Source organism: Eleutherodactylus coqui, chromosome 6 (genome assembly GCF_035609145.1).
Source record: "Eleutherodactylus coqui strain aEleCoq1 chromosome 6, aEleCoq1.hap1, whole genome shotgun sequence".
Taxonomy (NCBI): domain Eukaryota; kingdom Metazoa; phylum Chordata; class Amphibia; order Anura; family Eleutherodactylidae; genus Eleutherodactylus; species Eleutherodactylus coqui.
In genome coordinates this window covers 225874472-225891887 of record NC_089842.1, presented here as the reverse complement: position 1 = coordinate 225891887, position 17416 = coordinate 225874472, and the positions used below count along the sequence as shown (strand labels likewise).

The 17416-nt window shown below is 45.2% G+C and overlaps 1 protein-coding gene across 1 annotated transcript in view; it reads left to right on the top strand.

Annotated features, from left to right (window-relative positions):
- The first annotated feature begins 2397 nt into the window (after nucleotides 1-2397).
- LOC136571853 (vomeronasal type-2 receptor 26-like) overlaps nucleotides 2398-17416 on the top strand; it is a 73045-nt gene continuing 58026 nt past the window's right edge. Inside the window, exons 1-3 of the mRNA XM_066572474.1 lie at nucleotides 2398-2441; nucleotides 2550-2691; nucleotides 8132-9154. Of these exons, the coding sequence (XP_066428571.1) occupies nucleotides 2398-2441; nucleotides 2550-2691; nucleotides 8132-9154 (1209 nt within the window). The remainder of the gene's footprint in view (nucleotides 2442-2549; nucleotides 2692-8131; nucleotides 9155-17416) is intronic.

Here is a 17416-nt window from a genome sequence, read left to right as displayed (position 1 = left end):
GTCATTGCAGTGCGCAGAATTGGTATGCCAGGTAAAAACATATATAGATGGGAGGTCAGAGGTCAACTCATTTCTGCTGCGAAGCTAAGATGACACCTGAGCGGCAGCTGAAGGTATTGTTACAGCAGATGCTAAAATGGCCGCTGGGCCATGGCTGGCACTGAAATGGCCACTGAAGGTGTGGCCTGACTGGGCGATGGTAACGGGAGGGTCCAGGAATACTACATACTAGACACGTATCAAGATTTACCGACTGGTATTGGCCCCAATAACAACACGGCCATCTAGGGGCAGGGCAAAGGGAGAAAAACATCATCCATGACACGGCCAGGGCGGTGCCCTCAGATGGTGAAGAAGGGCTGCCTTCCTTTGTCTTCAACTCAAAGCATATGAATAATCACCATCTTTAAACTGCAACTTTCTTACTTCAACTTTACATTACTTATTGAAACATTTTTCTCTGCAAACTTGAGCAATCGTCTATCAACCAAAATTCCTTCATTATCAGATAACACACTTTTCAAGCCTTCTCCGACAGCCCCCACCTTTGCAAAACAACTGTCAGCTCTCTGTGAATATGAAGTATTCCCTGCATTTAGACTCATGAATAACACATATGCTGGGACCTTCTGATGACGCCACATGTTCTGCATTTTCAACTCCTCTCTACATACTACCAATGGGACAGGATCCAAAAGACCATCATCTACAGTCTTTTTCTTAACAATTTAAACATCGTACATTACGACGGCCTAATTATGAGTATCTATAACTGCCTGAGACCCTGGTATGTCTGTAGCCTTATGCTCAATCACGTAATGTAAGAACTCTAACGTCTGACGCCCTTTCACATAACTTCTTAACTTTCTTAACATACTCTTTGCCTGCTCTACATGACACCAAGTGGACAGGATCCAGGAGACCCTGATCAGTAGTCTTCTTCTTAAAGAACTTCAACATGTTATTACGTATGATACAACAAGACGTAGTGTTCAAAGACTTCCACGTCTAAATGCCCTGTCCTTGATGACGTAGTGTTCCCAGACTTCTACGTTCGATACAGTTAAACAGCCAAAATGCCCGATACAGTTAAACAGCCAAAATGCCCTGTACCGTTAAACAGCCAGTCCTAATGGACCCACAAAATGCCATGTACAGTTAAACAGCCAAAATACCCTGTACATTTAAACAGCCAGTCCTAATGGACCCACAATGAAAACACATATATATGTATATAGTCAAATTACAGATTCTGTCCCTCGGTGTCACTTAAGAGTACCCAAGACCTGAGGTAACAACATCTATTGATGACAGCTTAACAATTGTACATTGAAATAACGACTGCCCGCAGGACAGACTACAATCAAACGTGCCAAAACAGACCCCGGTAGACTTCATATATATGTATATATGTGACTTACCGCGCTGTATATAAGGGTGATCAGTCCTATGACTTTGGCACGGCTGATATCATCAGTCCAGGTCTGTGTCGTAGTCCAATGGTTATCATCAGCGTCAATCAATAAATCCTGCCGACTACGCCAGTTGTTAAGGACCGCTACACATGACCGGTCACATTAACCTTTCAAGCCTTGGGTTCCAAATTAGTTCGTACCTGGATGCATCAAGGAGGCCAAAAACTATATAATTTATAGTTATCAGTTCCCACAGATACGTAGAGATGAGCCGCGGCAAGTATACAGCCCACTCTGCTTAAGGCGCGCGTACACTGAAAGTTTATTCACTTTTGTATAGTTCTAATACAGGAAAGGAACACGTCATTAGTCACAGCGTTAATCTCATTGCGTTAGAAAAAACATTAAGAATCATGCATTGTTCAGCAATCAGTGTAGTGAGAATATATCTGTTATGTTCTCAAGTGTCTGTTTCTCCCAGCGTTATCTTGGTCCTCCCTGGTCCTCCCTTGTGTTCACTTTGTTATTCAGGTGGCTGTAGCACAGTCAGTTCCTTTGTCCAAGTCTCCGAATGGAGGTGTGGGAGGGCTTCTTCTGATAACAACTGTGTCCAGACTTGGTTCTCATGAAAAAGAACAGAGACACATCATTAGACATTGCACCGAATCTCATGCTCTAAAGCTATTTCTGCTTGAATTATTGTTTCACTACACACAAGCTTATTTACATCTTATAATGCTCCATTTTGTATCTAGCGGCCATTTTCAGACAGATTCTTCCATTTTATGAGCCTGTACTTTCTCAATAACTGTGATCTAATATGAGGCTATCCTGTTAATAAGCCCCCTGTTTCTCATCACTGTACCTGTTGTTAACCCAATTACACATATTTACCCCAACACATCTTCTATCATTAGTTCATTTGCATATACCTAATTTTAGATCTGAATTATGTGATGCTTGTAAATGTAAATGTAAGGTAATGCTATTAAGGAATCGAGAAGGCATATACTTCTTCATTGCAAGGTAAAGCTGATAAGAAACCAGCAGAAATATCTCTTCTTACTTTGATGTGTAGTGAATAAATGAAGACCAGAACTCTAATCAGTGACTCATCTGTATTTATTTATCTAGGTACAGTCATGAACATCAGGGATTGGTACATTCTCTGATTTTTCTCTTCGCCATTGATAACATTAACCAGAACCCTGACATCTTACCCAATATTACACTGGGATCCCATCTGTACGACACATGCTTAGATGGACGATTGGTGGTAAGAAGTACTTTATGTCTTCTGACTGGCCAGGATAAGGTGATACCTAATTACTCGTGTACAAGCCATGGCCAGCTGGCCAGTATCATCGGAGATCGCCACTCATCTACCACTATTATCGCAGCACAAATCTTTGGACTATACCGATATCCTCAGGTATTATATACTCTAGGCACTGTCCTTAGGACTTGGTATAATATATGTGAGGCATGTGGCCAACGTCTGAGTGGCATCTGCATACTATGTGTCCAATGTGGGTAGCAAAAAACTAAGGACACACCATTTAAGCTTTTCATATATCAGTAATTAATCTTTCATCCAAACAGTGTAGAAAGGTAAAAGTAATGGAACGGGACCAATATATAAAACATATGGACTTTGCACAGAACATAGGGGGCATGCCAATCTTAGATAAGTGTCAACAGTGTAAGAAGGAGTCTCGTGTAGTGTAGAGCGTTAGGGCAGCAGATATGCAGTCTTAAGCTCTCGCTCATGGCCTGAAGGTTGCGGGTTCAATGGGGGGTAAAACATGACTGGGGAAGGCAATGGCAAAAACAGTCTGCCAAATGTTGCGATGTGACATCACCCTAGGAGTCAATCATGACTCGATGCTTTCACCAGGGGACCTTACCTTTACCTCACAAACAGTGGAAGATGCGTAAAATATAATAAATAGCTACCACTGTGGTAGTATTCACTTTTTCAGGGACCATAAAACCTTCACTCCATTATCAGTGACTATTCTTTTAAGTACAAATTATTCACATCCATGTATGTGCCTTGTCATAAGTATGGGTGTATAAATATGCATCCGTCTTCAGATCCATTTCAAGCTCGCATTATGAAAACAAAGGTTTGGTACAATGTTAGCCAGTAGAGCAAAATGTGATTGTTCCCAGCAAGAGAAACCACGTAATTTTGTAGATATGATACCTTTTAATGGCTAACAAAAATACATGATACATGAAGCTCGCATTAACATCATGTTGTTTTGTTAGCCAATAAAAGGTATATCTACAAGACTACTTGGTTTCTGTAGTGGGTAGTCACCCTAAAATAGAATGTGCTTCTAGTGGTGGGAAAAACACTAGTTTTTTTTATTTTTATCCCCCCCCCCCCCCCCCCCGCTCTCACTGTTTGGTGTAAATAATTAAACGTAGATACCATTGTGGAAGATATGAATGTAAATAATAGTCGGTATACACATCAGTGAATTCCCCTCCCATACATCAATTCACTGTGACAAGAGGCTCTTGAAAATGTATGAGGACTATTCATTGACAAAGGCCTTACACTAAAATATAACTTTTATTAAGTCAAATTAAAAACGTACTAGTATAAAATAATTTACACGTAGTATAAAGTGGACAAAACATACAAAGAAATAGGGATTAGAGATGAGCGAACCTACTCGTTTCGAGTAATTACTCAATCGAGCACCGCGATTTTCGAGTACTTCAGTACTCGGGTTAAAAGATTCGGGGGGCGCCGGAGGGCGGGGGGAGGCGTGGCGGCGCGGGGGGTAGCAGCGGGGAACAGGGGGGAGCCCTCTCTCTCCCTCCCCCCCCCCCACTCCCCGCTGCAACCCCCCACTTACCCACGGCGCTCCCCGAATCTTTTCACCTGAGTACGGAAGTACTCGAAAATCGCATTGCTTTGGCGAAAAAGGGGCGTGGCCGAGTAGGCTCGCTCATCTCTAATAGGGATATTTCTCAAAACTATCCCAAGAGAAAATCCAGTTACTTAGGGAGAGATATGGCTAGTGGTGCCCAGATGGGCAGAGATGTTTTTATCCACTGTATTTTTCTCAAAAGAGTTACCCCAATTGTCTACTGTCGTTCCAATGGTGTAATGGAGACAACTATTAGGTGATAAATACTATAAATATTAATGGTAACTCTTACATGACCACTGATTTGTCGCTGTCTTATAGGAAAAACACCAAGGATTAAATCGATGATGTTTGACAGCTATCAGTGTCTTGTTCTCTCACTGACTGGTATTAAGAATAAATGTCTTTCAGGAGTGCGCACATTGTCAGTGTTAAGATGTGTCTGTTTGAGGCTGCGCTATCAGCATTATATTAGATACTTATATCATATCTGGAACTAGCTCTTTAGGCAGTAACAGCTCTTCAGGCCTCATACATCTCCATTAGTTTGGAGACATCTCAATGTGGCGATATAGATCACATGTTATCAAGATCTATATTTTGCCACTGAGAGACTGACCTCTTTATTAATTAAAAATCTGTCCTGATGAAACACTGTGCATAGTTAAGCACACTGTTGAAACGCGTTGGCAGAAAGCGACAATTACACAGGTCTGTGATGAAAAAATTGTAGCATATTTAATTAGTGACAATCACAGAAAAATGGCCGTTACTTACTGACTGAGGAGTGCATATAGATGCATCCTCCTCTCACATATTTAATTAGTGGGTTTAACAGTATTTTTTGTGCTGATTACGGTAAAAATTGTGAAAAAATTCCATCACCCCTAGATAAGTCACAAATTTCACCTGAAATTTTCTTATTTTCAGGGTTTTTCAGGTTCGGTACGCGTACGACAACGAATCTAAACTGTCCGCTAGGCGTGACCTTGACTGCAGTCAGTGACTCAGTGTGGAGCCAGCCACTGTGGTGGACGCATCAAACAGTTTTGTGATACGGTATTTAGAAGAAATGGCTACTAGAAGATGTGTCAACTCTCCTAACTGTTTCTGTTATATTTGTGGGTCTTATTTATTTATTGGTGAAAAGAGATAGAAACTTTCACTATTTTAGTGGACCGACAGCTATCTGAGACCAAATACAGGTTTCAAGCTGTGGAGTCCTAGTCCAACAGAGGAAACGCTAAATAGCATACGGCATAATCAATAACCCATATGCAGGTGTGCAAACCATTCAGGCAGACATTGGATTGTTGAATGTGCACACTCCTGACAGACATTTATTCTTAATACCAGTCAGTGAGAGAACAAGACACTGATAGCTGTCAAACATCATCGATTTAATCCTTGGTGTTTTTCCTATAAGACAGCGACAAATCAGTGGTCATGTAAGAGTTACCATTAATATTTATAGTATTTATCACCTAATAGTGGTCTCCATTACACCATTGGAACGACAGTAGACAATTGGGGTAACTCTTTGGAGAAAAATACAGTGGATAAAAACATCTCTGCCCATCTGGGCACCACTAGCCATATCTCTCCCTAAATAACTGGATTTTATCTTGGGATAGTTTTGAGAAATATCCCTATTAGAGATGAGCGAGCCTACTCGGCCATGCCCCTTTTTCGCCCAAGCACTGCGATTTTCGAGTACTTCCGTACTCGGGTGAAAAGATTCGGGGAGCGCCGTGGGTGAGTGGGGGGTTGCAGCGGGGAGTGGGGGGGGGGGGAGGGAGAGAGAGGGCTCCCCCCTGTTCCCCGCTGCTACCCCCCGCGCTGCCACGCCTCCCCCCGCCCTCCGGCGCCCCCCGAATCTTTTAACCCGAGTACTGAAGTACTCGAAAATCGCGGTGCTCGATTGAGTAATTACTCGAAACGAGTAGGTTCGCTCATCTCTAATCCCTATTTCTTTGTTTGTTTTGTCCACTTTATACTACGTGTAAATTATTTTATACTAGTACGTTTTTAATTTGACTTAATAAAAGTTATATTTTAGTGTAAGGCCTTTGTCAGTGAATACCCCTCCTATACATCAGACCAAATATGTGTAGTCTGGGAGAACATCCATAAACCCAGCTCAAAAAAGCATATGGTCTTGTTCTTGATGTATTATGTACTATAGACAATCTTTGTGTTTAACCTGTTAGTGGCCACTTGCTGTAAACGTATGAGATAACATTAGCAAATAGGGTATATAGTGGCCGCAGGAGCTGACTCTATGTAATATCTAGCAGGTGCTGGCTATATAAAACAGCTGACAACCACCCACAATGGTCACAATCAGAGGTAGTGTATTAGGCTGTGCCACAGGCAGGACTAGTACACTAATGGAGCCTTCAGACTTGAGAGAAAATCTCGCATTTTTGCAAGAGTTAGTAAAAATGTAGAATTTTGAAACCAATGATTTTCAATGGTTTCATTCCCATTTGAAATGTTTTCACTCATGCGATGTGGAGTGAAAGAAAAAAAAATTGCAGCATGTCCTATCTTTCTGCGTTTTTCAGATTTTTTCCATCTCCCATGTTTCCCTATGGAGCCTCCTTTTTATCGCATCACAATGCACAAACTTGCAATTTTTGTTTGTTGCAATAGGTTTTTTAACATGAAAATCTCCTATTGACTTTTGCAAGAGAAAATTGCAGGTGGCAGCGATGTGATACGTTATTATTTTCAGGATGCTCAAAAATCGTTGCAAAATCGAGGTTGCCAGTGTAAAGAAGTCCTAACACTGAAATGTACAATATACTGCAATACAGAACTATTGCAGTATATCGTAGAAGCGATCAAGTGATTACAAGTTCAAATTCCCTACAGAAAAAAATCACAGGAAAGGAAAAAATTTACAAAATCACAGACCAGTATGACTATATTTACTGAGGGAGCCCAGGGTGTCAGTGCCAATGTGGATTGCTCTTTGTTATGTTTTAGCCTGCTTTATCCCCATTGGTGGGTTCTGGATCTGCATTGAGGGGTACATGTTTGACCTGGCACTCTTTGCATCCTGTATCTATATGCAGGTGTAGCCATGGTGGCCACTCCCCTCTCTGTAGGTCATGTGACCGGTTGTTCATTAGTATTTTGCACCTTTTTACGCTCCTCCATTTAGCATTTGGTCTTCCTGCATCTAGGGTGAGGTTATGTTTCTGCCTCCCTATCTCTATCCTACTACTATATGGTAAGTGAATTTGGCCATACTTAGCTGTGATTTTGCAAGGCTAACTTTGCTGTACATATTTGTTTGTATTACTTTCTTAATTCCACAGAGACTTAAAGAGGTACCTTATAGTGACCTACAGCCCCCTGCCTCCTGCGTCACCTATGTACACAACTGTGCCTTGTACAAGAGTGCTAGAGCTATATTCAGATGCAGCAGATGTGTCGTAGATGTCCCACTCATCTAAATGGGCTTGTAGAAATCTCTGCCCATTCTGAAGAAGCAGCCCCATTCAGCTGTAAGGAACAGTTTGTATAAGTACTCTACAACCAATCTGCGGCATGTGAACATAACTCACAGGGTAACAGCCCGAACAAACAATAAGGTGGATCATCCGCTGTAGCTCACAATGATCTACTTGTTTAGGGAAGATGTCAATGAAGGTTCTAAATAACAAAACTAAAATCCGTTTTTCTTTCTGCCTATGGATTCTCTTTATCTTTTCTGTGGTCTCCTTTGTGATAAAGAAGGGGTTTCTATATGGAGTTTTGGATTATCAACGACTGAAAGCAATCTATACAAAATGTTTACTTTTTGTCTGTGTTTTACAGATCAGCTATGGAGCCTCCGATCCCTTCTTATCTGATAGACTCCTCTATCCATATGTTTTCCAAATGGTCCAGAATAACCACATCCACAATATGGCGATCACCGAACTGTTGGAGCACTTTGGCTGGACCTGGGTTGGGATTATAGTATCGGGTGATGAAACTGGAGAGAATGAGCTGCGAATACTAACCAAGTACATGAAAGAGCGCGGGATCTGTGCCGCCTTCACCATAAAACTTACAGGGGAAAATTACAAAAAGCATTCTAATGAATGGATTTTGCATATTTTAAGCAATTCACAAATCACTATTATTGTAATGTGTGGGGTCTTTGACTCTTTTTTAGCCCATTTAACAAATAATCATCATTCCGTTTTAATGCACAAAACTCTCATCCTTCCACCATCCTGGGTCTCTGGTTCTGTCACTCTAGATCACTCAGTGTTTAATGGAAGTCTAGCAGTGGACTTCTCATCACAACCTATTCCAGGTTTGGAATATTTTGTTAAAAACTGCAAAAAGCACCTTCATTCATCCAACTATATTAAAATGTGGGGATACTTAAATAATCTACTAAGAAGGAAGGATAAAAATGTATTCCTTTCATTCAATTACACTGATGAAGAGAAGCAAATCACATCATATTCTGTACCAAGTTTAAGATATTTCCTCTTATCAGGAGTCTCTCCAAGACTGTATACTGCAGTAGAGGTTTTGGCAAAAGCTTTGCATGAAATGTTCTTATTCATAAAAGACAAATATGAAGAAAACTCAGTAACTGGATTTTTACACTACAGATGGAAGTTACATCGCTACATACAAATGATGAAGTCCTCACCAGATCCAATGAGACCCTCATATTACTTTAATGACCAGGGGGAAGCTGGACATCCATATAAGATAAATAATTTATATATAGATAAGGATGTACATGAGGTTGAAGTGGGTAATTTTACTCCGTGGGCCACTAGTGGTGAAAAGCTTTATATAAATACTCAGTCTATAAGATGGAAGCACACAATGGAGGTAAGAAGCCTCACATTGTACATGCAATTGCAGGTACCTTTACACGGGACAACTGCGGGATAAGTACCTGGCAGTTGTCCCAATGACTATTGTTCCTGTGCTTTCACACACGAGCGATAATCATTCAGTAAATGGAGGCAGAGTACTATGGAGATCTCTTCCAGACGCCGGCCTCCATTCACTGCAAAGAGGCTGTCGTTTTACACGGAGTGAGAAGCTGCTCGCTAGTCTTGGCTTCAGTGAGTTGAAATGAAGCAACTAGCGACTACTGAGCAATTTCTCACTCAGTGCCCTGTTGGTGACTGTGTATTCATGGGCCAACTATGAACAAAAATCATTTGTTCACCTGGGGTCGAAACGTCGCCAGTTTTTTATGGAGGAATAAAGAGAATATTTTTCACACATCTGATGCTGCCTAGTCTACACTTGTTCTTGGATTTCCGCTGTGGGTCATGATCTGGACCCTGCTGGACTTTGCATTGCTTTCCCTCCTCGCTGATTAATACGGCTCTGAAAAGATACCAGGGAAGCTTGAGATGACCCTATAGTGCTGCTGGTGACATAATCTTGCCCTTATTTTGTAAGTGTCACATAAAACGTTGATCACGAAAAATGTAATAACATGAAAATTGCTAATGATAAATGCCTGAAGAATATTGCATTCAATAGAGCATTAAACAAAGCATGCTTTAGATACTGATTGACCTTGCATTGACTTTACTGGCTGATGCAATCGCAGCACAAAGTTGAGTCACATAAATGTAGCACACATTAATTTAATCTAGCTCTGGTTTCCCTTCTGCAAGCATGAGGTGTGTGATGTAATTTGTTTTCGGTTTGTTGTGCTTTATAAAATAGGTTATAAATAAGGATGAGCGAGTATACTCGCTAAGGCACTACTCGTTTGAGTAATGTGCCTTAGACGAGTATCTCCCTGCTCGTCCATAAAGATTTGGTGACCGCCGCGGCTGACAGGTGAGTCACGGTGCGGAGTAGGGGAGAGCGGGCGGGAGAGAGAGATCTCCCCTCCGTTCCTCCCCGCTCTCCCCCGCAGCTCCCCGCCCCGCGGCGGCCCCCGAATCTTTAAGGACGAGCAGGGAGATACTCAAATTTAACAATGAGAAGGGGAAATGTGTGGTTGGGTTCGCCTGGTAGTACTGGGGCCCTGGAAGTGTGGTGGACCAATGGAAGGAGTGAGGTGACAGTGGGGGTGGTTTTATTAGTAGTACCAGCAAGTGGACAGCAACAATGGTAGATATAATCAGTGGCATCAGGCACACAGTTTTTAAAATCCGCATCAATCTTTTTCCAATCTTTTGGCAGACAATCTTGTTTGCTTAGGAATTACAGCGCCTGCCATGCTGAATATCCTCTCTGATGCTACACTGAAGAATGGACAAGATAGTATACTTATGACAAACTGGTCTAGTTCTTGTCAATGTTCCAGTCTAATGACCCAGAAGTTCATGGGGTCTGGGCTCAGGTTATCTACTTGAAAAAAAGCACAGTCTAGGTGCAATTGAACCTGGTAGTTCATGAGGTGGTGCTGAATGTCCCTTTAGTGATTATGATGATGTATGTCAGGTTGGAATAATGGATGTAAAAAGTTTGTCATGTTTTTCAAAGTGTTGGAGCGATAGTGCTGGTAGAGGCGATGGAGTATTGACACAGTGGAGAGTGAAGAGTGGCTCCCCATTTAGACAAGGTATCTGCGGTTTGAAAGCCATGGTAAGCTGGCTGCTTAGTTTCTCTCAATAATGAGCCAATTTTGCTTCCCTCTCAGAAGGCAGGAAAATTTCCCACATTTTGGTTTTGTACCAAGGGTCTAAATGTGTGGTTATCCAGAGGTCATCTCTTTAATTCATGCTGTCAGTGTTTAAGCGATGAAGCATACAGCTCATGGGCTATGTTTCCCCTGACCCCTACAGAGATGTGGAACACCTCGTTCGAGCATTAGGGTGCTCGAGATGCTTGTTACTCGAGACGAGCACCACGCGGTATTCGAGTCAATTCCATTTCCTTCCCCGTATGTTTAGCGCCATTTTCTAGCCAATAAACATGCAGGGAAGGCATTACCACTTCATCCTGTGACATGCCATCCCTATCCCACCCCCCTGCAGTGAGTGGCTGGCGAGATCAAGTGACCGCCGAGTACTTAAAGCGGTCCCGCCCGCGGCTCGCCTCAGACACACACTGGGAGAGATTAGGGAAAATGCTGCTGCTGCTATAGGGAAAGTATTATTGTAGAATCCTGTCCTCAAGAATCCCAACGGACCTTCTTAGGGCCACATCTGACCGTGTGCATTACTGTTGTGGCTGGCTGAGGGCAGTTTTGCACAATTTTTTTTTTCATCTCGGGTTGTGCTAGCCATTACAGCTATAGCGTTCTCAGTCTGCACTCTATAATACAGAGTATAGGGAAAGTGCTGCTGAGATAGGGACAGTGGTAGTGTAGGATCCTGTCTACAATAACCCCAACGATCCTTCTTAGGGCTACATCTGACCGTGTGCATTTTACTGGGTGGCTGCTGGGAGTTGTAGTGCTTGCATTTTAGTTGTACGCATCTAGGCCTGTTTGCAGCCCTCCGACACATTTTTTTTGGCTGAAGTGCACGTGAAAATTCTGCTCTCAGCGTGAAAGTGTACGCAAATAATTCCATACTTATTTATACCGTTCTCTGTCTGCAGTGAATTAGACCAACAGCGTAGTGCCGCGGCCAATTCCACAAAGAAAGTAATATATACTATACAGCCTCTATCCTCTGTCCAAAAATAACAAAAGCTCCTTTGTTGGGCTGCATCTGATCGTGTGCATTTTACTGGGTGGCTGCTGGGAGTTGTAGTGCTTGCATTTTAGTTGTACGCAGCTAGGCCTGTTTGCAGCCTTCCGTAATAATTCTTTCTGGCTGGAGTGCACGTGAAAATACCGCTCTCAGCGTGAAAGTGGACGCAAATAATTTCATACTCATTTATACCGTTCTCTGCCTGTAGTGAATTAGACAGCGGTCTCACCGCTAAATAGTACTGTAATATTACTGGGGCCACTGCTAAAAATTTCAGCTCAGCCGCTGTGCAGAGCGTCTCACAATACCATTTCCTTTGGTGGGGTTGAGATCGCCGCAGTTACCAGCACTATCCACTGGCTTTACAGTCTTCTCCCACTCCACACAGCCTCTATAATCTACAAGTCTCTGCGAGCAGTAAATTACCCCTAGGTATCAGCGCAAGATAGCGGGTTACTTTTTTCCTAGTCACAGCATAGAGCCTCCGCTATCTACAAGTCTCTGTGTGCGGTGAATTAAGTCCCAGTTGTCAGTGCTATACCGTGGGGTAATTTATTTGACCCCTGCTCTATTCGTAATCCGCAATGATAAGGAGTAGGGGTAAGGGTCGAGGACGTGGACGCGGACATCCAAGTGAGGGTGTGGGCACAGGCCGAGTTCCTGGTCCAGGTGAATCACAACCGGCTGCTGTGGGATTAGGAGAGAGGCAACTTTCTGGGGTCCCCAGCTTCACATCACAATTTATGGGTCCACGTGGTAGACCTTTATTACATTCAGAGCAGTGTGAGCAGGTCCTGTCGTGGATGGCAGAAAATGCATCCAGCAATGTATCGGCCACCCAGTCTTCTACGCAGTCCACTACTCCCGGCTTAGGGACTGCAACTCCAAATCCTCTGGCTGCTGCTCCTCCTTCCTCCCAACCTCCTCACTCCATGAAAATGACATATTCTGATGAGCAGGCAGACTCCCAGGAACTGTTCTCGGGTCCCTGTCATGAGTGGGAAAAAATGGTTCCTCTCTCACCTGAGGAGTTTGTCGTGACCGATGCCCAACCTTTGGAAAGTTGCCGGGGTCCAGGTGATGAGGCTGGGGACTTCCGGCAACTGTCTCAAGAACTTTTTGTGGGTGAGGAGGATGATGATGATGATGAGACACAGTTGTCTATCAGTGAGGGAGTAGTAAGGGCAGTAAGTCCGAGGAAGGAGCACACAGAGAATTCAGAGGAAGAGCAGCTGGACGATGAGGTGACTGACCCCACCTGGTTTGCTAAGCCTACTGAGGACGGGGCTTCAGAGGGGAAGGCAAGTGCAGCAGCAGGATAGGTTGGAAGAGGCAGTGGGGTGGCCAGGGGTAGAGGCAGGGCCAGAGCGAAGAGTCCCCCAACTGTTTCCCAAAGCACACCCTCGCGCCAAGCCTCCGTGAAGAGGGCTAGGTGTTCAAAGGTGTGGATGTTTTTCAGTGAGAGCGCGGATGATCAACGAACAGTGGTGTGCAACCTGTGTCGCACCAAGATCAGCCGGGGAGTCACCAATACCAGCCTCACCACCACCAGCATGCGCAGGTATATGATGGCCAAGCACCCCACAAGGTGGGACAAAGGCCGTTCACCGCCTCCGGGTCACACCACTGCCTCTTCCCCTGTGCTCCAACCTGCCACTCAGATCCAATCCCCCTCCCAGGACACAGGCACAAGCGCCTCCGGGCCTGCACCCAGACCCTCACCTTCACTGTCCTCGACCCCATCCAGCAATATCTCTCAGCGCAGCGTTCAGCTGTCGCTAGCACAAGCGTTGGAACGAAAGAGCAAATGCGCTGCCACGCACTCGCACGCACAAGCTTTAAACGTGCACATTGCCAGATTAATCAGCCTGGAGATGCTGCCGTACAGGCTTGTGGAAACGGAGGCTTTCAAAAACATGATGGCTGCGGCGGTCCCACGCTACTCGGTCCGCAGTTGCCACTATTTTTCCCGGTGTGCAGTCCCAGCCCTACACCAGCACGTCTCCCGCAACATAAATAGTGCCCTCACCAACGTGGTTACTAGGAAGGTCCCCTTAACCACGGACACGTGGACAAGTACTGGTGGGCAGGGCCACTATATCTCCCTGACGGCACATTGGGTGAATTTGGTGGAGGCTGGGACCGAGTCAGAGCCTGGGACTGCTCACGTCCTACCCACACCCAGAATAGCGGGTCCTACCTTGGTGCTGGTATCTGCCGCGTTTTATGCCACCTCCTCCAAACTCCCCCCCCCCCTCCTCCTCTACCTCTCAATTAAAAAGTGTGAGCACGTCGCCAGCAGTCGGTATCGCGCGGCGTGGCAGCACAGCAGTGTGCAAGCATCAGCAGGCCGTGCTGAAACTACTCAGCTTAGGTGACAAGAGGCACATGGTCCCCGAACTGTTGCAGGGTCTGCCAGAGCAGACAGACCTCTGGCTTTCACCGCTGAGCCTCCAACCGGGAATGGTTGTGTGTGACAATGGCCGTAACCTGGTGGCGGCTCTGCAGCTCGGCAGCCTCACACATGTGCCATGCCTGGCCCACGTCTTCAATCTGCTGGTTCAGCGGTTTCTTAAAAACTACTTGTCTGACCTGCTCGGCAAGATGCGCCGTGTCTGCGCACATTTCCGCAAGTCCACCACGGACACTGCCACCTTAAAGACCCTGCAACATCGGTTTCAGCTGCCAGAGCACCAACTGCTGTGCGACGTGCCCACACGCTGTAATTCTACGCTGCACATGTTGGCCAGGCTGTACGAGCAGTGTAGAGCAATAGTGGAATACCAGCTGCAACATGGGCGGCGTAGTGGTAGTCAGCCTCCTCAATTATTTACTGAGAAGTGGGCCTGGATGGCAGATATCTGCCAGGTCCTCGAAAACTTTGAGGAGTCAACCCAGATGGTGAGCGGCGATGCGGCAATCATTAGCGTTACTATCCCACTGCTTTGCCTGCTGAGAAGTTCGCTGCAAAGCATAAAGGCCGACGCTTTGCGGTTGGAACAGGAGGCAGGGAATGACAGTATGCTGCTTGATAGCCAGAACACCCTCATGTCTATATCTCAGCGCGTTTTGGAGGAGGAGGAGGAGGGGGAGGAGCAGGAGGAGGGGGTAGAGACAGTTGGAACACTGCAGAGCGTACCCATGCTGCTTGCCTCTTATCTGTTCAGCGTGTATGGGCTAAAGAGGAGGAGGAGGTGGAAGAGGATCCTGAAAGTCATCTTCCTAGTGAGGACGGCGATGTGTTGCGTACTGGTACCCTGGCACACATGGCTGACTTCATGTTACGCAGCCTTTCTCGTGACCCTCGTGTTAGACGCATTCTGACCAACACTGATTACTGGCTGTACACCCTTCTCACCCCAAGGTATAGGGAGAACCTTTCCACTCTCATTTCCGAAGAGAAAAGGGGTACAAGAGTGATGCAATACCACAGGGCCCTGGTGGAAAAAGTGATGCTAAACTTCCCATCTGACAGCGCTAGTGGCAGAAGACGCAGTTCCGAGGGCCAACTAGCAGAGGAAGGCGCGGGGATAAGGCGGCATGTCCTACGCAAGCAGGGAAACACCTTTGCCAGCTTTATGGCTCCCCAGCAAGATTATGTCACTAGAGATGAGCGAGCGTACTCGTCCGAGCTTGATGCTCGTTCGAGTATTAGGGTACTCGAGATGCTCGTTACTCGAGACGAGCACCACGCGGTGTTCGAGTCACTTCCATTTTCTTCACAGAAAAGTTTGCGCCGTTTTCTGGCCAATAGAAACACAGGGAAGGCATTATAACTGTGAAGTTCCAGCCCTATCCAACCCCCCTGCAGAGAGTGGCTGGGGAGATCAGGTGACACCCGAGTATGTAAACTGGGGCCGGCCGCGGCTCGCCACAGATGCACGCTGAGAGACATTAGAGAAAGTGCCGTCCTGCTGTAGCTACTATAGGGAAAGTGTTAGGCTGTTATCCTCGTCTTCAAGAACCCCAATGGTCCTTCTTAGGGCCACATCTGACCGTGTGCAGTACTGTTGAGGCTGCTTTTAGCAGTTTTGCACAATTTTTTTTCTTTTTATATCGGGCGTGCAGACCATAGCGTCCTCAGTCTGCAGTCATTTTACTGAGTATAGGGGCAGTACTGCTGAGGCAGGGACAGTGGTACAGGGAAAGAGATATACTGGCTATATAGGCAGTGGGCTTTTTCAAAAAAATTGGAAAAAAAAATCTTTGGGCTGCCTGTGACCGTGTTCAGTTTACTGCGGGTCTGCTGGGGGTAGTAGTCGTTCACTATTACCCAGCTAGGTGTTACTGCAGCCCTGCGCATAATTTTTTCTGGCTGCACTGTGCTTTCAATAACCACAGTCATCCTCCAACAGGGAAATCCATATACAGGCTATATAGGCAGTGGGCTTTTTCCCAAAAATTGGAAAAAAATACTATATTTGGGCTGCCTGTGACCGTCTTCAGTTTACTGCGTGTGTGCTGGGGGCAGTAGTCGCTCATTATTACCCAGCTAAGCGTTACAGCAGGCTTGCGCATAATTGTTTCCTGGCTCTTCTGTGTCCGTTACATGATCGCCGTCATCCCGCCAGAGGGAAAGAGTATACATATATACGCTGCATACGGTGTCTGTCTGGTTTTTCACCTCACCATTTTAAAAAATTGAAGCAAAATACTTAAGGCCTACCACTGGCCTTTGGCCACTTGACTGGTTCTGCCCTGTGAATTCCAGTAGCTCAGTCATACGCACCTAGGTCTGACTACAGGCTTGCGCATAATTGTTTCCTCGCTCTGCTGTGTCCGTTACATGATCGCCGTCATCCCGCCAGAGGGAAAGAGTATACATATATACGCTGCATACGGTGTCTGTCTGGTTTTTCACCTCACCATTTTAAAAAATTGAAGCAAAATACTGAAGGCCTACCACTGGCCTTTGGCCACTTGACTGGTTCTGCCCTGTGAATTCCAGTAGCTCAGTCATACGCACCTAGGTCTGACTACAGGCTTGCGCATAATTGTTTCCTCGCTCTGCTGTGTCCGTTACATGATCGCCGTCATCCCGCCAGAGGGAAAGACTATACATATATACGCTGCATACGGTGTCTGTCTGGTTTTTCACCTCACCATTTTAAAAAATTTAAGTAAAATACTTAAGGCCTACACTTTTGCTACATAAATGTAACTGGGGCCTTGTCTATACTGCAGCTACTGAAATGTGAAAGAGACTGTTATCTCCCTAAACTGCTGCAACGGGAATGTTACTGTGGCCTGTCTTGACTGCTACTACTACTGAAATGGAACTAATACCGTGCTCCCCCTATACTGCTGCTTTGGAATTGTTACTGGGGACTGTCTTGACTGCTACTATTACTGAAATGGGCGGTTGGGCAGCATGTTACCCAGGAGAAGTGGCAGCGGAGTGTCATGCAGGCAGTGATTGTGCTTTGTTGGAGGTAGTGTGGTGCTTAGCTAAGGTATGCCTTGCTAATGAGGGTTTTTC